This window comes from Hydra vulgaris, chromosome 03 (assembly GCF_038396675.1).
Source record: "Hydra vulgaris chromosome 03, alternate assembly HydraT2T_AEP".
NCBI lineage: Eukaryota > Metazoa > Cnidaria > Hydrozoa > Anthoathecata > Hydridae > Hydra > Hydra vulgaris.
In genome coordinates, this window is record NC_088922.1 from 5,016,935 (window position 1) to 5,040,859 (window position 23,925).

The following is a 23,925-nucleotide window of genomic DNA, read 5'->3' on the forward strand; positions in this document are numbered from 1 at the left end:
GTCGCCATTTAAAAGTTCCGCTGCAATTCGTAAAGCTGTAACAACCTTGCAGGCACCAAACTCTGATTGGAAGATATATCCGGCTAGGATTTAATACACTACAGGTCTGCATATTACTATAAAAAATGTAAACTAATTGAATTAGATAATGAACTGTATGTTTTGACCAGGGCACTGGAGAGGATAAACATGTGCTGGTGCAAATTTATTTTGGGCCTTCCTTTACAATATGACTATTCTCTCATTTAATATCACTTTTTTTAAACCCAATATTCCAATGGGCATTTGTTTAAACTATATGTTCTGAATGTCTTTAGAATGTTTAAAGAAGGTTTCCAACGTTTAAAATGCGGTAGTGGTGTAGTGGTAGAGCGCTCGCCTCATAAGCGAGAAGTTCCAAGTTCGATCCCCACCACGTCCCTGGTAGTACCGCGCTCAACTTGTTTCTCCACGCAGCGGCCTTGTTCGTCAAGGTTCGTGTTTTGGAGTTATATAGTTGAGAGAGGGTTGTAACCACAAAAAGTAGCCTCCTCGACTGTAGTGGCCTCCTCGGCCTTGGGGAGGTAAATAATTAAAAAAAAAAAAACATTTTTATTTTGGAGTCTTTATAAAAAAAAGTTTTTTTAACAATGTTTTTAGTTTTTTTTTTAAACTTTAAGTTTTTTTTTTAAATTTTTATTGTTTTTTAAAGACTAAAAAATTCATTAGTTTCCATGGGTTTTTCATTAAAATTAATTTTAATGCAGTGCACTAACTGCACCTCATTCTCATAGGGCCTGCTTTTGCCGCAAACATTTCAACTACGTTTTCATTAGATATTGATAAATGATTTTACGTACATAGATTTGTGTTTAGATTTTTATGAAGAAGCTCAGTCATGCTTAGAAAAAGCAGCAGATGCTTCAAATATTGAAACTTACACCGCAGAGAAAAAAGGGACAAATTGAAAGTAAATTTTACTAAGATTAGTTTTAAATAAATAAAAAATTTTGCAATAAAGAATTACACAAATCATGTACTTTTTTTGTTTTAAAAGTAAAGTTTATTTAAAGGAGAAAAACGGCAATGACATTATGTGAAAGTGATGAAGATATTGTGGTTGGTGATGAAGGACTATACGGAAGAAAATATTTTGATAGTTCAAATAGCCAAAGAACATCTAATGTGAGTCCAAATATAGCAGGTTAACTATTTTTGTAAAAGTAAAATAATGGTTTGTTAAAATAAACATGCTTTTTTTTTACTGAAATATAGATGTTTTTAAATCAATATCAACTCCCCATTTACACAGTGAAATAGCAAGCTTTTCAGTTGCTGAAAATAACATTGACTTCTCGAAAGAAACTAATCTATCTCAAGAGAAAATGATATTGTCTCTAAATATATTGGTAAAAAAAAGTCCTAAAGTTGCTTTTGTTCTAATTAAAATCTGTGTGCGTGTGCAGTAAACAAATTAATAGAAATCAGAAATATATGTTATAGAATATAATTTTGTGTACAAATATTTTATAAATATATGTTTGTTGACAAGTTTAAATAAAAATCGCTATAGAATGTTTGAAAATTTTGTTTAATTTTTGTTTGTATAATTTATCTATACCTAGGTAGAAAATGGCTCTAAAAATTGTGTTTTGGATAAAGAGGATAGCTGAGAAAGATATTTGTCTTGCCAGGGTTAATTAAATTTTTAAGAATGTACATTTCAATGTGTTAATCAAAGTTTTATTTATTTTTTCCATTTAGGTAATTTTTCATGGTTAATTTTTTACAAAATATTTTACATAAATAATAATAATAATAATATTATTTATTTTAATACATTTTTTTAAAAAATTTCCAAAAAGTTGTGTTGAGTTGGATGGCAAAAATAGATAAAAAGGTACTTCTGTTGCTTTTTATTTTAATATCAAGGATTACATATGGCCCCCACAAATTTTCAAAATTTTGAATCAAATCAGAAAAGTGATTCAAGAATCACTTTAAAAAATCCATGTATTGAAATCAAGATAATTTCATTCATGTAGAATGAATATAATATGTATTCTGACCCTTAAGTAATTTTTATTTTTTTAATAATAAATGAGTTCTCTAAGTCGTTGTGGAGGTAATACTCCATATAAATCGGCTTTTACTTTTGGAAAGTTGTTAATGAGCGAGGACGCTGGGGCCTGTTTTAATGTCTCTGGTGGTTCATTGAAGATAAATTTTAAAACATACACCCTGTATCATATGATAGTGGGTAAGAATGGTTTTATGCATTTTTTTAGATTTTTTTTTTTACAGGAAATATATTTTGTTTATCGCAGTCAGTCATTTATGTAACTATTTGCTATAATTTCTGCAGTTTGATTTTTTTCAAATTTGATTTGAATTTTTGATTTAGATGCAATTACACGACAGCATCATGATGCAAAAATTTGCGAATGTCATTCAGGCAATTTTTAAGGCAATCGGGAACACGACTCAATCAAAAAGTTTTAAAAATGAACAATGCTGCAAACGTTAAATAAATTGTTTGAAAATGTAAATTTTGTGTTAAATTCAATAAAAAACTTTCTTACTTAACGCAGTGTCTACTTTCTTTCATTATTCTTTTGAGTTAGCTTTGAATTGCTCTATCAATAAATTTTTTGCTAAATCTTTTATTTACAGCCTATTTTTTACAAAACAAATAAAGATTTGAGAAATATGTATAAATTTTATATACAAATATTTTATATATATACATATATACATACATAATATGTATATATATATAAATTATAAATTAGTAGAAAATCACTTAATAAATTTTTTTTTCATTTAACACTGTGTTTCATCAATAAAAAGACACATCAGAAATAATGAGTTTTTTATTGATAAGAGCATTTCTGATGAGTCCTACTCTATTTTGTAGAATACATTTTAAAGTTGATTAAATATATATATATATATATATATATATATATTATATATATATATATATATATATATATATATATATATATATATATATATATATATATATATATATATATATATATATATATATATATTGTAAATTGTTGATATATTTTTTTGATATATGCATCAAAAAGCGATATCAAAATGCCGTCGGCTATTATAAAAATCAGTGTTGAATCACCAGAATAAATGTTTGTTGATTAAACGTTGAAAAACAACATTCGATCAACGTTTTTTGTAAACACCAAATCAACGTTGATAAGTGGCTAACATTTTGGACAAAAAATCAATATGGTATCAATGTTGACGAGAAACATTCAATCAACATCAAATCAACGCCTCATTTTTTAGCGGGTTAGTGAATTTTGCTCTAAAAATGGAATAATTTTTGTTGCTTTGTTCCCAAATGCAACACATATTTTGAAGCCGCTCGATGTTTATTTCTTGTCCTTCATTGGCCATGAAGGACAAGAAATAAACAATGAAAATGTACCAGAAGCATTAAATTCTTTTATAATCGATCCTTCTATGGCAAATAATATTAAAAGTGGTTTTAAAAGTACCGGAACTTTTCCATTTGATGCTAATAGTGTTGGCTACAAAAAAATTGTTCAAAAATTATCTGAGTCAACTGTTGCTTATGTAGAAGAGAACCATTCAAGTGTGACTTTATCAGCTTACTCTCCCATAACTTTTATTGAAAAGTGCATTGGTTTTAGTATTTTAGAGCAGTTTAAATTGGCTGACGAACATTTAGGTTGGAAAGAGGATCTTGAATACCTCCACTTGTATCTTTTTTGGAAAAGAGCCTAATCTGAAACATATAAGACTATAATTTTACTTGATGAAATAGAATAAGATAATAAAAATCTATCAACAACTTGTAATTTAGAAAATTTGAAAGGTATAACTGATATGGAAATGCCTGATTGTAATAATGCAGCTGTAGTAGAACCAAAACCAGCTTGTTTCGGTTTAAAAATAGCAGCAGAAATAATAAATCCAATCGAAAGTGTTTTAATATGGCCAAAACAACCAGTCCAATTATCCAAGCGCAAAGTAGAACGTTTACCATCGGTTGTAACATCTGAAACGTGGCAGCTAATTCAGAAGACAAAAGTGCAAGAAAAGTCAAAAATAAAAGATGAAAAATTAAAAAAGAAACAATTAACTACAGATAAAAAGTCAAAATTAGAGGAAGAAAGATTAAGAAAGAAACAATTGGCTACGGAGAAAAAGTTATTAAATGAAAAAACTAAAAAAGAAAGAGAAAACATGAAAATTAAAAAAAAAAAGTTTTAAGAGTCAGAAAACGAGTTCCTTTTAAATGTTGATAATACTACCAAACATTTATTCATTTTTCACTTTATACAAGAGGTTTGGAACGAAAATAATGTTTTTTGGATGGCCCTGAAGACCAAATGCATAGCCAAATTTGTAAGGGTCGAACCATTTTTTGGTAAACTAGAGCTACCGGTTTTCCCATTGTTGTAATAAAACTAAGCGATGCTGTTAAGGTATATGAGTGTATAACTGACAATAGACAAACTAAACAGGATTGTAAGTCAGCCAGCAGAAGTCAGTCATCATTCTCTCATCGGCGCGCTCCTGGTAGCGATGCTCAATAGTTGAAATCGTTTGGTGGAAACGTTCTCTAATCTCGTCTGTAATGTTTCTCTCAAAATGCTTGGGGAAAAAGTCTTAATGGCTATGCAAAAAGTGAATCTTTGGGGACATGTGCACATTCATTTCTATGAAGCCTGATAACAGTTCTGAGATGATGTCTTCATAGCCGTCGACTCGCGCTTGCCTAAATAAATGAGTGCAAAGAAGAAATTCTTTGATAGAATACAAGTATTATATACTTAATTCTAAAAAAAAATTCTAAAACTTTCAGATACTTACCCAGAAAGTTTTCCACACAGTCTTTCAAAGCCTTCCATGCTCTGAGCTCAATCGGGGACAAGGAATAAGTAAACTGTTGGCTTTTCAAAAGTTTTCGAGTGTCTGGTCCAACGAATACTCCTTCCTTACTTTTTGCAAGTGACAGTTTTGGAAAGGTTTACTTTATGATTTCATCGGTTCGCCGTCAGAGTGTAATGCCTTAACAACGTTCTTAAACAGGCCAAACTTTATGCGCAATGGAGGTATAATAACTTTGTCAGACTGAAAAAATGGCTCATAGCGAATATTGTGAACACCAAGGGTCGCATTTCCTCGTGCTGGCCACTCATTCCTGATGAAATGCTCATGTTTAGCGCGGCTATCCCACAAACATATGAAGCATGTGTATTTTACGTAAGCTCCTTGCATACCTGTCTGCAGACCTACAACTTTCAGATCCGAGCAAACCCTCCACTGAAATGTGTCATAACGAACAAGCTGCGAAATAGATTTCATAGTTTCATAAGATTCTTTTGCTGTAATTGAGTAAGCAATCGGGATGGCTGGATATGCGTTCTCATTATGCAAAAGGACCGCCTTTACACTTCTTGTGCTGCCATCGATGAACAACCACCAGTCATTCTCCACTTGTGTATAGATACCCATCTTCATCTGCAAACCAGGAATATCACAACAAAATACAAAGTTATTGTCTTCACTTTCTTAAAGCTACGTCTTCACTTTCTTAAGTTGCGTCTCTTGTCTTATAAACAGACGTTCTCGTTTCCTTAGCAAGGACACCGAATTCTCTTAGCATTGAACCAGCCAAACACGCATCCTGTTTGGAAAGGCCAAGTCTCCTAACAAACAAGTCCAGCTGTCTCTGGCTGATAGACTTTGGCTCGTCGTTAGGAAGCTAATCATCATTATCTTCATCACTCTTCTTCATGTTCAACACATCATCATCATCACTCAAAACAACATCGAGAAATCAGAAGAAAACACAGGAGGCTCTTCTCCCTCATCGTATGCTCTCGGTCTTATCGCTGATGGTAAGTCAGGGTAAATTATGCTGTTAGCTGTCCTTCTGGTAAATTGCGCCGTGTGTGTCAAACAAAAAAAGCAGTCAGTTACATGATCTTTTCGGTCGCGCCACGAAAAAAGGCATTCTCTTCAATTTACTCTTAGACCACAGGGACAGGTTAGACAGACACTTAACATAGATCTTATGGGGGGCAAAAAATTTGTCCTCATCCCCTAGTTTCATCTTGAAATAAGCATAATACAGGGTCTTAACTCGAGGTGTAATAGAACGCTCATCTCCTTTAAACATAAACCTGCCGCAAATGTGACAGAACTTATTAGGATCGTTATATCACTTCCGTCTCTGAGACATTCCAAATAATCTGAAATAGCAAAAATAGATATAAAATAGTAAGAATTATAATTCATCAAAACTGAAACTTAACATTTGCTCACATAAATTAAACGGTGGATGAAGAATTAGATAAAATCGCCAAAAATAAATTGGTTTATTACAACAGTTAGAATTATCACTATTTTCACTAATTTGTTCTTCAGCTCAAGTAATAATAATGTTAAGTGATAATACATGATAATTACTTTAAAAACAAGTCAAATAAATGTTTTTGTCCTCCACATTCTTTAGAGTAAAAGAATCATAGAAATTATAACCATCGACTTCTCTTAGTATAAAGTATATGAAAAATGGAGAAATAAAAATTTCCATTTTACAAAAAAATGGTTCGACCTAGACTATCAAAACTATACTTTTTCTTTCATCATTCATTAAGTACTAAATGTTTTCGTTACAGTTTCTCTTGTAAAAAAATTCATGTCTAGTAGTGTAATAATTATAAAATAAGACTTAAATAGTTATGATGAAATTCTATCCTTTCCAGTTTAAGAACTTAAAGGATAAGGATACTAAAGTAATGGAAATGCTTTAAAATCTTTAATTTTAATTCAAAATAATGTTTTTATTACTATATAATTAGTGTTTATTTGATAATAAACATTAAATTTATTTAATAGTCTTATTTTTTAATTTTATACCTAAAAACGTTTTATAAAATGTTACTAATGCATTAAATTTTCATTTGAAACCGCGAGCGCATTTTAAATCAGACACTAAAGTAGATTTTAAGATATACGATAAGTGTGAAACACTTACGATGAGTAAGGAAAACTGCGCTTTAAAAAATTGATCAAAGTAATTTTTTCATTAGATTTGTTGGCTTAAAGCTAAAACTCCGCCTCTAATTCGGCAACCGGAGCACGTTGAGACCTAGTGGGAACAGAATGTCAGCTAGACGTCTAAAGGACGTCCTACAGACTTGCAACGTCTATATGACGTCGTATAGACGTCCCACGAACGTCTGTGCCTGCTGGGGAGGCAAAAACCACTGGAGACAGAGTCCATTTTAATTTTTCTCCATTTTTTTTGAAGGTGGCCACCAATGGCTTTCATCTCTTTATTAGCGTTGGCCACCAAAACATTTTGTTTCCAAAATGAAATTATGGCTGTGGCCGCCAATTGAATTGGAGCAAGTACCCACTGAAGACAAAGGTCGAAAAACGTTGCTGCCAAAATACTTTTGGGAGGTAATCAACAATCTTTTTAGAAGAAATATGGAGCCATGAAGATTTCCGCCATTTATCAACTCTAGTTTCCACCACTCACAAATATAATATAAAATAATTCTGATATAAAAAAATAATTCTGAGCACTAACAGTTTGGAAGTCGTGATTCAACCTCATGCTGTTGAAACGACCACAACTTTGTTACTGTTGCTCCTTAACAATATAAGACTCAAACTTTTGTATGTCAATTTGTCAATAGACTTATTTATGTTAGTTCTCAATATCTTTTCTTTTTGCTCTTAATATTAGGCTTATTAACGGTGTTACTAAATTTCTTGATAGTCTATTTTTATTCTACAAAAATTTTAACTTGGACCAATTGTACAAAATGAAGTTTCAGGAATAATGTTCAAAAATTTTAAATTATCAATAAGTTCTGTAAAAGGTAATAATAAAATAAATAATTGTTGGGTAAAAAACAACCTTCAATTATTTTTTTACTGCAAATATGGCGTAATCATATTAAGACATAATTAAGTAATTGGTTGACATTTTAGATTATTCTATGTAAGCATTTACTAAGCAAAATATTAGTACCTAGTACCATAAAAATTGGTTTTAAAACATCACTAATAGCAGCTTATAACAGTTTAGGTACACTATTCGGCTTTTTTATTTCCTTTAGTGTGTGCCATTTACATACACTTTCATTAATTTTGGGGCAAAGGATGTATTTTTGTTTCAGTGTCTGACTTACTACAATAAAATGATAGTTGCAACCGTTTTTTCATGAATTGCAAAATTCGCAGTTTTTGTCTGATGTACATTTTATTGAAAATTTGCAGTAAATCAATGGCGCCTTTTTTGAAGGTCACTTAACATAAAGTTTTGCGTAAGGCCTCATTTGGTAAATTATTTGGTAAAAATTTTCTATACTTTGCATAATTTATTTTAAAGTCTTTTTTTAATGCAAACAATACGTTGTAACCCTTTAACTTTCTTCGTAGAACTTTAAGGATATGCTCCCTTTATCTCAAATATTTGTAACGAAAACCATTTTTTTTAAATCATTTATTGAATTATTCAAAAGTTATGTCATTTCGTAAATTCAACTTTTGGAATTTTATATTGAATTTTCAACTTCCAGTTTTGATTGCAGTCTATGAAAGATTGTTGTTTAAAAAGAAAGAAAATGGTATCCAACAAATATTTTATATTTTTTTTATAAAATAAAACTCACAAAATTATATATATATATATATATATATATATATATATATATATATATATATATATATATATATATATATATATATATATATATATATATATATATATATATATATATATATATATATATATATATATATATATATATATATATATATACATATATATATATATATATATATATATATATATTTATAATATATATATATATGTAGCAGCATAGTTTGTTTTTAATAATTCTTAACGTTAAATGCAAATCGGAACAGAAAGATTACATCAACAAATGTAATATTTCTTTCTTTTCTTAAGGTTATCATTCATTGTGCTGCATATGTACGAGCCTCTGTTAAATGCGTTAAAGCATATTGTTATTTACAAGATGTATCGAGAAAAGTTATAAAATACTGAGAGCCAAAAAAATAATGCTCTTTTTAGAACTCATGCCACAATAAATACGCAGACCAAGATCAATTACAACGCAAATAATTACAATAAATACGCAGACCAAGATCAATTACGCAAATAATTACAATAAATACGCAGACCAAGATCAATTACGCAACACGTAGATATAAAAAATATATATTTTTCAAGACCTTTTCTTTATTATAGATCATAAATATCAAACAAAGCATTCGTTGCTTAATTGTCAGGTACCAAAAACTTTGTTAAAACAATGCGAATTTGCAATTATTAACCGAGGGCCACATTTGTGGAACTTATTTCTCCCAAATAATAGTAAAACTACAATTTCAATTCAAACTTTTAAAAGTATCTTAAAAACAGTTACTTGATTATGACGTAATTTCAAATGCTATTTTATTTTCAATTTTTATTTTATTGTCTTTTATTTTTTAACTTTTTTTTATGTTAGAAAGCAACATCACCCTTTACATCATTACTTATCTTTTTATTTTATTTATATTTTAATTTTAAGTAGTTATGTTTACGAAAAAACACAACAGCAACAACCAAAAAAAAATGCAACACTTTTTATTTGAAAGTATTTAATATTATTTTACTGAGATTGTGATATATTTTTTTTATTTGATAGATTATTTTTTGTTTAATATGTAAATGATACAACGGGGCTGCATGATAAGACTTTTGTTTTCAGCCTGCTCCCGTCGCATCTTAACTAAAAAAAACATTCTAAATAATTTATAATGAAGATGACGAAATATATATATTAAAAAAAAAAGTATATCAGAAAATAATTTGATTTAGAAATAGGTTGACTATGTGAAACAAAAGTTTGGTAATGCTTTTTTTGTTAGATTTATGAATAATACTGCGAATTTCATAAAAAAAAGAACTTTATATCATTACGAGTGCAAAAATTTCACTTAAAATTAGGTAATCATTTTTCTTTTGACTATATAAAATAGGAATGCTGCAGAGTTCAAAAAGGCTCCTATTCATGAATATAAATAAGAATCTTTTTAAACACTGTGATTATTTTGCATTATGTAAATAGCTCGCTTAAAATATTTGTTAAAAATTTCCAATTTTTAATTCATTTGGCCTAAGACAGACAGTATATGGTCTTTTATAATTTTTCATTTAGGCATTCTTCATATCAAAATAAAATAGTTGTTATGGTTCATATAAATGTTAAATGTATTGGTACATTTAACATTTATTGTTTTTTCTTTTTCAATGAATTTTGTGTCTGTTTTGAATGTCCACTTTCACAATCTAGCCAGATCATTTTCAAAACAACGTAGTTTTTTGTTCCTTATTAACCAGAAAATGGTGAATATTTCGTATCTGGCTTTTGGTGGAATTACTCAAGAAACAAGGTTGATTGGCTTAAATGTAATGTCTGTAGATTTTTGGCTCATCAAAATTTATGGCAAATATTAGGTTGATGTTAGTATTATTTATTATTTAGTTTTTAGAATATTTATTTAATATTCAGTATTGTTATATATTTTTTTCATATTGTTAAATTATTTGTTATGAGTTATTATATATTTTTATATATTTCAGTATTTACATATTGCTTTGAAATTAATATTTTGAGATTAATATATTTATAAATAATATATTGAAATTTATAAATTGCTTTGAAATTAATATTTATTTATTATTCAGTATTTATATATAATAGTGGCGTCTAAAAAACGTGCAACAATTATGCATCAATCTAATAGTTTCAGCATATTTTTGTGTGATTTATGTGATCCATAATACTTTTTGTTTAGTCTTTAATCTATTAATATTGACCAGTTTAATATACAGTTTAATATTAATATTGACCAGTTTAACATACAAGATTTTTTTATCTAATTTTTTAAATATTTTTAAAGTTTGTTTACTTATATAAATTTTAAAATCACACAAAAAGTTTCTTAATTTTTGTTGCTATTTCTTTTTTGTGGCGTGAAGTTTATATGGGTACGTTAATTCAAACATTAAACTCTTCAAAATCTCAATATTCAAATATTCATATAAATTTTTTCTTCCTATATTATTCCTATATTACATAATTCCTATATATAATTCTTATATTATATAAGAATTGGAATGACTAGAAAGAGTTTGATGTCTTACTCTGAATATATTTCAATGATAGATCAGCTTTACAATCAACGTGTAGGTTGACAATCAGCTTTACAGTTAAAGAATAACTGCTGATGCTTTAGCAGTCTAGTTTTGCCCCACCCATTTGCAAAATACAAAATGTTTTCTACTCTAGAGTTTTTTGGCTTAGATTGTAGTAATTAGAAAAATTATTTTCAGAAACTATTTTTTTGCTTTATTTATAATTGTTTTTACAAACCGAATCTTAAATATAAATCCTTGTATTAACTTATATCATTATTTTCTTATTGGCAAATAAATATAAATGCACACACAAACAAACACACACAAAAATTGTGCTTAAATCTAAAAATCTAGAATGACTTGCATACATGCAAATATTACATACAAATGACTTGCATACATACAAATATCACATGCAAATGACTTCCACGCATACAGATATTACATACAAAAGACTTGTATACATACAAATTTTACTTAGTTATGACTTGCTTACATACAAATGTTTTATATCTATGATGATAAACGCTGGATCTTATTGGCGTTACTAACGGGTTTTTGATTTTGCCTCCTTGATAGTGGTTATAATAATGAAAATGGTAGATAGTGCAACTCTTCCAGTTAAAATAAAATGTAAATAAAATAAAAAATCAGAGTATTAATAGTGGTGCATCTGTTAGTGGTTTTTGTGTTAATTTTTGAGACTACATAAGGAGCCCTCTATTAAAGCCTAAATAGAAGAACTGAGGCCTGGAATCTATTAAGGCTTTACATTAAATAGAAGGACATAGGCAGCTGTATAGCTCATTGCTAAGAGTGACATGCATTATTTATGATTGATACTTTTTAAAAGTTAACATCTTAGATAAATTTTTATAAAATTTAGTTAAGTTGAAACATCTGGTATAGTATGTAAACTTAACCATATAAATTTATTTATATTAAACTGTAATATTTCTAGGGGTTATATACACCCTCGTTATTTAAGTAATATAAAAATAAAAAAATTAAAAAGGTTAAAAAACAAACAAATAATAAAACTTCAATGTAATGTGTTCTTGCGTCTTAAATAAGAAAAATAAGGTTTCCAAAACGATGATGTGACGTAATCACCGTCGTCTTCATTCAAACCGCCTTCATTTGGAGAACACTGGTGAAACTGTATTTCCATGGATTTTCTCATTTTTCTCTTTAATTAGTCTACGTCTACTTTAACCGTGTTGTTTTTATTCCAGCCAAAGGCACCATGGCAATTTCTGGAATGCCAGAAATTGCCACGGTGATGTTGGCAAAATGCGAGTTGAAATCTTGCGTTTTGTTTCACCTACATAGAACTTTCCTACATTCACCTACATAGATTTAAAAACTGCACATTGGCAAAACTTATTGTTTTATTGAAAATAAAAAGCGTATTTTAATATATGTTTCAGTTATTATGATATTATAAAATTTTTTGTTAGTTTTTAAACATTTAAAAGAAAATATTGCACAATAGTTCAGGAGCGATTTTCTGAAAGGAGCTAAGCACCTTTTTCAAAGAAAAACGCTTATAGAAAAACGCTCTTCAATTTGCATTATGAAAGTAAATGTTGGAAAGTATAATTGAAGCATTCGCTGTATTACTGTCTAAACTTTTGTTTAGCGCAAACAAATTTTATTTACTAATAAATAATTCATAACTAAAATTTTAAGTTAATAAGTAATAAGTAAAATCTTTTGTGAGATGGTAAGGACTAAACGTACATGTTCACGTGACCTACGACGCGCCGATTCTGGTTATTCAAGTAATAAAACGATTTATCACAATTCATCGCAACATTTTAACATCATCTTCATTGTCTAAATAATAAATCAAATCATAATAAAAATGAACTGATTTAATAATATAATAAAACAATTTATAATTCATCGAATTTCACAAATGACTATAATGTATTTAAATAGCACAAAAGGTCGTGGTTTATCAAATATTACAATACGGTACAATTTTTCATATAGTACAAAAAATAAAGATTTATCTTATATAAGCTGCAATTTATCAAATATTACACGCAGTTTACTTAGTTTCATTCAATGTACAAGTAAACTAATAGATGTCGTTTATGAAAAAAGCTAATTTAAAAGCATTATCTCGCGGAAAACGTTATCTTTACCTAAGTAACTATGAATAGGATTATTCTATTATGGTGCTGCAGCCAGTCAGTCTCCATGTTTATATGGTATTCAGTTTTTTTGTTGTTGTGTGAAATGTTTTCGAAAGAGTGATTTAATACGCAAAATAAATAATAAAAACGATGTTCTGTAAGAATAACTTTAACTACTTAGTCCTTAGTCCTAATAAGATATATACGTCTACTAGTTACGTCATGCTACGTAGCCTCTCAGCTTAATTATTAACATAAATTATTTCATTTATTCTCATTTGGAAAACCAACGAGAAGGAGGAGGGGGATTGAGGGAGTTAAAAAAGACAATAAAGTTTCTGATATTAGTTTAAATTATCGGAATACTTTAAAATAAGCTCAAAGTTTAGCACCTGAGAACTATTTGCGTCAGCTAGTTTTTTTTCTCTGAACTCTTATGAGATTTTTTTTTTAATAATAGGATTATCTTTTTATTATATAGCAGCAGTTGAGAGGATACATTGATCTAAATATAGATTGAAGAAGTATACTTTATAAACCTAATATCCACAATCTTTCAACTGTAATTCTATGCAGATTAAATAGATACTATCTAGTATTCAGCATAAAAGAGATGTCTTAAACAAAATGAGCAAAATTTAAGAAGGAAATATTTATTATACATAACTCTTGTAAAGCGATTTGCTGAAATTGTATTACTACAATAGCAAATGCATTCTCTGTGGGTAATTCAACGAAGAATATACTCCATAAGAAATCATTTTTGTTTGCAGAACTCAACTATACTTCTTTAGCGTACTAATATATTATATTTGACCAAGTTGGATGAAATCTTTATCAGATTGTTTAATTACTTTTCACGGTAGGCATTTATATTTTTTCTTTCAAATGTAGTATTACTACATCTATTAAGTCTATATGCAATTCTCATTAAAAAAAGACACGAATAAAAACTACAATATTTAACAAATTTTAAAATACCTTACACTAGTGTTTACTTCATATGTGAGTTTGAGAAAAAACGTGTCCGATTTAGTCTCAATTGTTTTGAGACACGCAAATCAGTTATTTAAAGTAAATTAAAGTTAATTTATTAAAACGACCGATGTGGTGTGGCTTTAATAAATTAACTTTACTTAAATCGTAAATACGTTTTGCATTTTAATAACTCGATAAATTGCGCAAATTTTAAAATCAAACTTGAAAAAAGTGAGTAAAAGAAAGTTTTTTTATTATTATTATCAAAAAAGTATTTTTTTTAATTTTAAATAAGAGCGAAATAAAACGTTTATAAACTTGAAATTGATGCCGAACGTTTTTATTATTTACGATAAAAGAAATAAGATTGAAGACCTTTTAATTAAAAAAAGTTATTACTTATAATGCGTTTGAACAACAGTTTAAGTAAGGTATCCGTATTTCAATCTTCCATAGAATGAAAATCCGGAAATTCTTTAAAGCAATTGGAACCCAATTGATTAATAATATACACTAAGCATAATATAATAAACTTTTCAAAAGTAATGTATCGAATACTAAATTCTATTCATTTATCAAGTTCTAAACTTTATTTATCTATTTATTCTATTATTACTTATAAATATTTAAAGCATGTATATGAAAATGAATTTTTTTTGTTGTGGTTTTTGTCTTCTTTTGGATTTGTTTCCGTCTTAAAGTTTACACAGATATTTTAATATAAATTTTTGTTACTTAAAAAATTCTAAAATAAAATTAACAATTAGTAAATCCAGTCAGATGTGTTTGTTGCTAATATTGATGGAGTTTGCAGTAGTTCAATAAATCAAAAACATTGAAAGTTATAAGCATTTTCAATGTATAAGTTAACGTATTATTCAAAAATCAAACTGAAAATATTGGTAATTTTACTGTCTTTTAAGGTACTCCTAGAAGAACTAATCCACCGCAAAGCATTTGAACGATAAATTTTCCAGCTTCACCATAGATTTTCCAGCTTCACCATAGTTTTTCCATAATTTTCCAGCTTCACCATAAGTTGCTTTTACTGGAGAGAATGCATCGAAACACAAACCTTTTGATTCCGAAGTCAGCAATCTAACCACAACTCTATGGCTGCTTTTACTAATTGATATGATGAACACACAACTGAATACTAACGACATATTATCCGGAAGTTATTTGTTTGTTTCTTTAAGTACCACTCTAGCAACGACGTATGGTTCCATTTCTCGACAGTTATAGACAGCGAAAAATTAATAAGAGTTAGTAACGAAATACAAATTAAGGACAACTATTTTACTATATTTTGTTTCACAACATTTTTTGCTACTTTCTTTAAACGTTAATGCTTTTTCAAACTTTATTTTATTGACTTCTTAACTTCGTTTTTTGCTAGTTTCTTAAAACGCGGTTTCTTAACTTCTTTACTAATAAAAATTATTGTCAAATATTGCACAGCGAGTAATTTATTTTAATACAAAACCGTAAAGTTATTGGTTTTTTGTATAACTTTGGGAGTTGTATTTAAAAGAACATAAAAGTAATCCATGTTATACCTAACTTAACATTTTTGAGAATTATTTTTGATTACATAAAACATACCATATATAAAAGTGAGTTTAGGTGTTATCTAACAAATTTCAGTGCCCAGTGAAGGGATCAGATACTTTTAGTTTCCAACATTTTCTTAAAACAATTTTTTATAAACTTTTAAATAAAATGAGCTGGTTTTAAAATAAGTGAACGTACCAAAGTATCAAATAATTGAATAAGTAAAATAAATTAAAATAGTGGTTTAAAAAAAATCCACAAATTGATTTAAAACTTACAATAGTGAGAGTTTGAGTTACATGAATCCAGCAGAGTATTATAAAAGTGGGGTATTATAACAGTGGGGTATTATAAAAGTGGGGTAGAAAAATAAAAGTAAAATGCTTTTAGCTCACTTAAAAATACATTTACGAAAAATACCTTGTCAGTACCTTGATTTACGAAAAAATTCATTCATTTTACTATAAAAAAAATTTTTTTTATTAGTTGAAATAGGTTTTTTTTAAATCTTTAACCATAAAACAGAACACTTGGAGTGAACTGAATTAAATTACCAAATTCCATAAACATTCCATTTGATGTGAATACCATAAAATATTAGAACAATTTTAGCATTGGTGAAGAAGAAAACTAGGTAGGAGACTACAATTTTGAAACTTTATTTAAACAGAGGACTCGAATAGTTATAACTCCTTTTTTTTTTCGTTAATATGAACATAAAGGAACTTTAAAGGCTCGTAAAATCAATAAAAATATTTAATAAGCTTGTGACGTAGTTTAAGTTGCTAAAAAAGAAAATGTTAAGAAACCTTGTTTTCAAAATTTTAAAATTGTTTTTAATATGATTTGCATGATTACAACACAATTTTCATTTTAAATTAAAGAGGATCAGAGCTCAAGTTTTGGCTCGGAATTTTTTTTGTGTTTGAAAACTTTTTTTGATACTGTTACGTCCTAGAAAACAAACAATATCTCACCTCATATCATTAAATAATTAACTATGAAATCACATGAAAGACCTGGACTTTCAACCTGTGGTTGCTCTGTGACGTTCAATGTGAGTATATTTATTTTTACTTTCTTTAAATATAATGTGACTCTTATTTATAAAACATTAGTTCGGGGAATTAGAGATAGATTCAGGAACAATTTTTTAAAAGAAAAAAACACACTTGGTATACAAAAGTTTACTTTTATATATTTTTACTTTACCTAAAAATAACAATTGGAAATTGATCTCAATGGACCATGCCAGAATTATATGAGTATATTTAGGGGAAAATTATAACTACGTTGGAATGAATTATCAGATTAGTACACAACCTTTATTTATTGATTTTTACTTTTAAGAAAATTTTTATTAGTTTAAACTTTTACAATTTAATTTTTTGATAAATTTATAATTAAAATTATTTAAATTTACTTCTTATCAAAACTATAAATTATAGTTTATTTACTTGTTTATTTTACTAGTTTACTACTCGTGTGTTTACTTATTTTATTAATAAAATTGTGCTGCATTTATTTGTTATTAAAATGGAAATAAATCTATTAACTAATAACTAGTTATTGTTAAATAAAAGTATTATAATTAAAAAAATGTTTGGTCAAAATGATCATTAATTTTTTATTTATATTTGCATTCCATTTGTTTGCATTAGCACTCGCAATACTAGATACATTTTTATTTATGTTTGTTTCCTTGTTACTTGCATCACCCGATTAAAATTATCTTTAATTACATATTTATTTGCTTAGTACTCACAACACCCGATAAACATCTTTACTTTAGGCAGCACGCTGTCTAAAAATTTTTGGTGTTTTGTCAAATCATTAAAATATCAACGCGTTTGAACTTAAAACATGCATCAAAATATCAACACGTTTAACCTTATTGAAATAATAATCTCATACTTTATATTAATTTTAAGTGAGTATATTGTGTATTTTACTTTGTGCCCCATTTTTTTTATTACCTAACATTAAAGATTCAGCGATAATTTACGATAGCGATGTTGTAAAACTTTTAAACTTTTACGATAACGGTAAAGTTATGCAAAACGTCATTTTTTCTAAAATAAATCTCTATTGTAAACCGTAATGACATATCCATTCAAATAACTTTAACTGTTTTACGAGGTTTGTCATTAATTTATACTTTTATTACAATATTGCTCAACATTTTTATAAAGGTTTTAATGTATAAATATATATATTATATTTTCTGTAATTCTCCAAATACCAGAAAGACATTTTTTAATTCAAATTGAATAGCTTCAAAAGTGTGTTTCTTATCAGAAACATTCGACTTTTTCGACAAAAGAAATTCTTTTAAAAAAGCATTCATTTAAAACCGACCGATTTTTCAGTTGATGTTTTATAACCACGCTATTAATCTATATTTATGCTTTATTTCGATGGTTTTGTTAGTAATTATATTTAATGACGCTTAATCGGTTGTGTGTCGTAATGTCAAAAACATTCGTATAATTAAATATCGATTTTTGATTCTCTTATGTTATCCATGCATTCCGTGCTTTTTTCCTACAATAAAATAATTACTGAATAAAGTATTAACGTTCAATACAGTAAGTACTAAACTCGTTTGCATAAATATTGAATTTTATTCTTCTTCATAGTAATTTTAACTACGTTGAAAGGAATTTTAAGAGCGACAGGCTTACTCCTGAAAAAATACTCCGGTGCCGGGCGTCAGACAATATTTATATCTATTAATGTAGATTTTTTTTATCATAGATGTGATTATGTCCATCCTTTTTCGTTATTAGTTTTATAAAAAAATTATTCGAGTTCGCAATGTAGCGTTTAATAATCTGAAGGAAATAATTATCTAATTTAAGAAAATTCTTTTTTTATATTTTTGATATATTTTTTGCAAATATTTATTTAGATATAAAAAGTTATTAAAGTATAAGAAAGATTTATAAACAAAACTACGAAATTTATTACGGAGATTCACGATGTTGATGAACCTATTTTTTCTCTCTGCGATTATGTGTCTAATGAAAACTTCATTTCAAAATGATGAAACGACTATTCAAAGAAATAAACCAGAAGTATTATTGGATCCATCATTGCAAGATAGGACGAAAAGCAAGCTAAAGATATCTATAAAAAATGATTTGCTTTATAAAAACATAACAACACCTTCATACACTACCACGGTATTTCTCTATTCAAAGCTTGGATATTATTTAACAATAAACGAAAGTGGAAACATTATGGGAACACTGGATACTAAATCACGTGATAGTAAGTTTTGTTTATGATGACCCTGTGTTATTTTTATTATTTTAAATTTATTTAACTGTGTAATTTAGTATAGTAAAAACAAATAGTAACAATAAGTAGAAACGTTGAAACGTGTACTTAATTTACTTTTTTTAACCCCAAATCTACGCTCGTCCACCGAATTCACAAACGTTCAATATTTTAAAAAATCCAACACCCTTATTATCTAACTTCTCATTTTCCTTTGAGAAGTTTTTTTTTTCATTAAAACATCAAAATGGTTTTTACCGATTATCTTCTTGAAAAAAAAAACTATTTCCTTGCTACCTAATATTTCTAAAAATTTTCAAAACCCAATTATAAAGGATACTTTAAATAACATCCTTACCAATAAAAAATTTTAAAAAAGGGCGGTTTTGTCAAAGGTGATAAATTTTATTCACTTAGAACCCATGTCCAATTAGCTTGGACATGGGTTCTTAGTGAATGAGATATGGACAATTTAACAATAGGACTGGTAGCAATTCTTAATTTTTATTACTGTAAAAATTGAAATTTAATTTAAAAATTTATAAATATTGTTTAAAAGCTAATTTAAAAATTTAGTTTAAAAGAAGTATATACTATAATTTTTGTGTTTTTATAACGTGCACTTTTTTACTATATTATAACTTTACTTCTAACGAAAATTCGCTCCTTTATGTAGAAGTGAATAGTGGAGAGAAGCAGACATTTTACGTTTTATAATTTTTTAATTAATAAATAAAGATTTTTCTTGAGCTCTTCGAAGATTTGGAAAACCTATGCATAATTTTTTTTCCTTTTAATTACAGATTCTAGATAAACAACATTATAAATCTAACTACGTTAGTATGAATAAAATAAATTTCATCTTTATTTACGATTAGAAATTATTGAGATTCATAAAATACTTAGCCTGATAATTAGATTTTTTTATTTTTCTCAAAACATGTAAAATGTGACTTAACTCCTTTTAGAAAAACGCTCCTCGATTGTTAACATTTTAAAAACATTTATCTAACGTTATTGAATTCCAGGTTAATCTTATTAATGAGAAATACTATTAATCTAATAAAAAAATTAATGACATTATATTTAAATTTGCTCACGCGGTAGACAAAAATACCCGCCTTAATAATCGTGCATAAATCAATAGACGCTAGATCCAAGTTTTGGATTAAATGAAAAATATTTACTCATTTTATAGAATGCAAAATTTAAGATTGTATAATTGATCCTTTTTTAATTTCGAAATGGTAGAGAAGCATTTTTTTTATAATTGTAATATTTAAAGATTCATTTAAACACTCAAGTGGAAACATCCAAATGGTCCAAATATGATACAATAAGAAAGATAAATGTAGATTAAATGATGACAAAAAAAAAAAAAAGAAATAGTTTAATAATTTTTTTTAATAGTTAATAGTTTTATATTTAATGGTTTAATATTTTATTAGTTTTTTTAATAGTTTAATAATTTTTTCACTATTTATAAGCCCAAAAACTTAAAAATTGCAAGAATATTATAAATAGCTGTATAAACATTTATATAAATAGTTGTTTAAATATGCTATAAATAGCTGTATAAATATTTGCATATTAATAGTTGTTTAAATATACTATAAATAGCTGTATAAACATTCATATAAATAGTTGTTTAAATATAATGTAAACAGTTGTATAAACATTCATATAAACAGTTGTATAAACATTTACATAAGTTTTAATTGTTTAATAAATGTTACTATATATAGGAAATAATTTTAAATAATATTGCATCTATTAGACATATAATTATAAACATATGTTTTTCATTTTGCTCTTTGTCATTAAGCTATCTTATGTTTTAAAAAACAGCGTACCTTACATACATACATACATACATACATACATACATACATACATACATACATACATACATACATACATACATACATACATACATACATACATACATACATACATACATACATACATACATACATACATACATACATACATACATACATACATACATACATACATACATACATACATACACACATACATACACACATACAAAAATGTATTTTTTTTCCATTTTTTTCTGTGAAAGAGAAAAAACAATCTGTTTAAATATTAATTATTTTAAATCAACACTTTTATTAATTTTTAGTTTTTTTTGAAGTTGAGTCATACGGAGTGTATTTTAAAAGGTTTCGAAAACCAAACTCATGGTATATAGCTATTGACAAACTTGGAATTATAAAAACAAGGGTAAGTGAGAATTTCATTTAAAATCTCATTTGTTTTGTTATTTCTGAACAACCAGCTACTATACTGTTAACCGACTGATTTTACTAATCGTTAACCAATGGACAAAAATAACTATTAACATTCTAATTGTTAAGATATTAGTCTTATATTTTCATGGTTTATATCATATTTTTAGAAATATGGAAGAAAAGATACATTATTTCGGGTCATGTATAACGATGCAGGATGGGCATATTTTCAAAATGATGCAACAGGTTTTGTGCTTGGTCTGCAACAAAACGGAAAACCAAAAAATAAAATAGCTAACGTCACGCTACGGAATCGAAAAAAAACTTATTTTCTAATTCTAACACGTCCAGTGCTCCAACCATTATCAACGATTCGTTAATTATTTTTCAAACCTTTTTTCTGTATAATATAGAGTAGTCAACAAAAATATTTTTTAAATCAAACAATAAAATTGTAAATATACATTTCTTTTATTTATCAAATAAAATTTGATTTTTCTTTTGAATATATGAACTTACTTTATTTAACTATTTTTGTTTATATAACTTTTTAAAAAAATTAAACAATCAGTCTAAATGTATAAAATTTACTTAAAAATAAGTAAACTTTTGTGAGATTAAATTTATTTTAAATATTGACTTAATAAACAAATTGTATAAGTAAAAATTATTGAACCTTTTAAAGTCAATATAGATGCGACGATAATCTTATAAAAAATAAATTATTTAAATCATTGTTAATATTTTTCAAAAGCCTTTTTTTTAAATTAAGCTTTAGTTCCCTCTCCATTTTTATTTACAAAACATTTCATCGTGTTAACATCGCTTTAATATCAAGAGATTTAAAACCATTTTTACTTTAGGAGGTTTTTGTTTAAAAATATAAAATACTGCGAATATACTCTTTATTTTTACGTTAAGAGGTTTTTATTAAGAAATATGAACTACTACAAATAATACGCTACTCTACTAAAAAATTAAAATGTGCTAAATTTTATTTTCGATTATACAAAATTTAAAAAAGCATTTATGTAAAATACATCAACTTATTTTATTATAAATTGTTACAAGTAATAGAATTAACGAACTTAAAGGTATTATGTACAAAATAAGTAAAACCGTGAAATTAAAAACGCTTTAAAATGTTTTAGGATTATAAAATAATAAAAAATGATCCATTCATTTTTGTTGTTACACTAACGTCTTTTCAATTGACGACTTATATGATTGTCATGAAAATGCGTTTCAAATTAATGTTTTATTATAAATAAAATCTAAACCGTAATATTATTTATTTTTGGAGATCTATTTTCTTTATAACAAAATCTCAATTCCAATTTTCTTAGTTATCGGATGACTAAGCTATCCGGAGGAGAAAAACGTAATCAAATAATTTTGATTATTTATTCAGAACTTAGTCGAGTAATTTAAAATAATGATAAAGTATTCGAAATAATAATAATAATAATAATAATACTAATAATAAAAACAACTACAAGAAAGCTACTTTGTTCAAGACGATGCTGGAGAATACAAACATATAAAATAAATATATATACTAACCATACAAAACATAGGTACCTATGCTTTGTATGCTTGGAATATATATATATATATATATATATATATATATATATATATATATATATATATATATATATATATATATATATATATATATATATATATATATATATATATATATATATATATATATATATATATATATATATATATATATATATATATATATTAGTGTGATAACAAAATATTTTTTTTTATGAAACCACTTGCAATCGAGGAAAGTTTATGAGTAATTGAAGAATAAAAATTACATTTTTGATTTTTTTAAAAAAAGTTCCACCCCCCCCCACCCTCTTCGGAAGAAAAAAGTGAGAAAATAATTATTTTTTTAAAAATGACGTGTTTTTTGCTTTATTCAAAAGAATAATAGTAATAACTAAGCAACTTTTATTAACAAATAAGATACAGAGCAGCTAGCAATTTGTCCAAAATGTACAAGAAATGTTTAAAAAATAGTTTTTGCTATGAACTTCAGGTTCAAAAATTCAATTTTTCTTGATTTCGCATGAAGTTCCTCCGTCAGTTTTACAGCACGTTCAGCAATTTGGTTAGATCTGGGAATGTCAATTAATGACTCTTTGACTGACCAATGCGTCTCCAAACACTTAACTGCTTTCTTGCATTTTATCTTCATGAGTGAGGCAAACAGTTCATTGAAGGACGCTTCATTGTAGTGTTGCGAATAGAACCAAGCATTTGCTCATTCTTAGCAGATGAAATCGCATGCGAGAGCGAGAATACTGCGCCACTTTGGTATCAGAAATAATGCTATAATAGCATATATCGCACGTGAGTTCCATCTTGCCTGGTGTAAATTTGGGAGTTTCTTCCAGCTGATTCTAGGCCAACGTGAAGTTGTTTTGTAATGACGATATGCCTGACATAGTTCAATCAAGAACTTAAAATCATCTCGCCA

The 23,925-nt window shown here is 27.0% G+C and overlaps 1 protein-coding gene and 1 long non-coding RNA gene across 3 annotated transcripts; one reads left to right on the forward strand and one right to left on the reverse strand.

Moving 5' to 3' along the window:
- Positions 1–12,831: 12,831 nt before the first annotated feature.
- Positions 12,832–14,439, reverse strand: LOC136077888 (uncharacterized). The gene is made up of 2 exons (XR_010637349.1): positions 14,338–14,439; positions 12,832–13,051 (listed from the first exon to the last, which is right to left on the reverse strand). It is a non-coding gene; the product is annotated as an uncharacterized LOC136077888 (long non-coding RNA).
- On the forward strand, positions 13,871–21,931 carry LOC136077887 (uncharacterized). Of its 2 annotated transcripts, XM_065792113.1 has the most exons (5): positions 13,871–14,218; positions 15,258–16,945; positions 18,800–19,161; positions 21,317–21,417; positions 21,593–21,931. In XM_065792113.1, the coding sequence occupies exons 3-5, from the start codon at positions 18,870–18,872 to the stop codon at positions 21,803–21,805; spliced, it is 606 nt and encodes a 201-aa protein (XP_065648185.1). In that variant the 5' UTR covers positions 13,871–14,218; positions 15,258–16,945; positions 18,800–18,869; the 3' UTR covers positions 21,806–21,931. The 2 variants fall into 2 exon arrangements, with proteins under 2 accessions (XP_065648185.1, XP_065648186.1); XM_065792114.1 differs by lacking the exon at positions 15,258–16,945.
- Positions 21,932–23,925: the final 1,994 nt, after the last annotated feature.

What these genes read in the sequence shown, in the direction of transcription:
- LOC136077887 (XM_065792113.1), top strand. Translation starts at nt 18,870, where the DNA reads ATGTTGATGAACCTATTTTTTCTCTCTGCGATTATGTGTCTAATGAAA. An exon ending in GGATACTAAATCACGTGATA is followed by an intron (nt 19,162 to 21,316) that starts GTAAGTTTTGTT and finishes ATTAATTTTTAG; the next exon opens with TTTTTTTTGAAGTTGAGTCA. An exon ending in TTGGAATTATAAAAACAAGG is followed by an intron (nt 21,418 to 21,592) that starts GTAAGTGAGAAT and finishes TCATATTTTTAG; the next exon opens with AAATATGGAAGAAAAGATAC.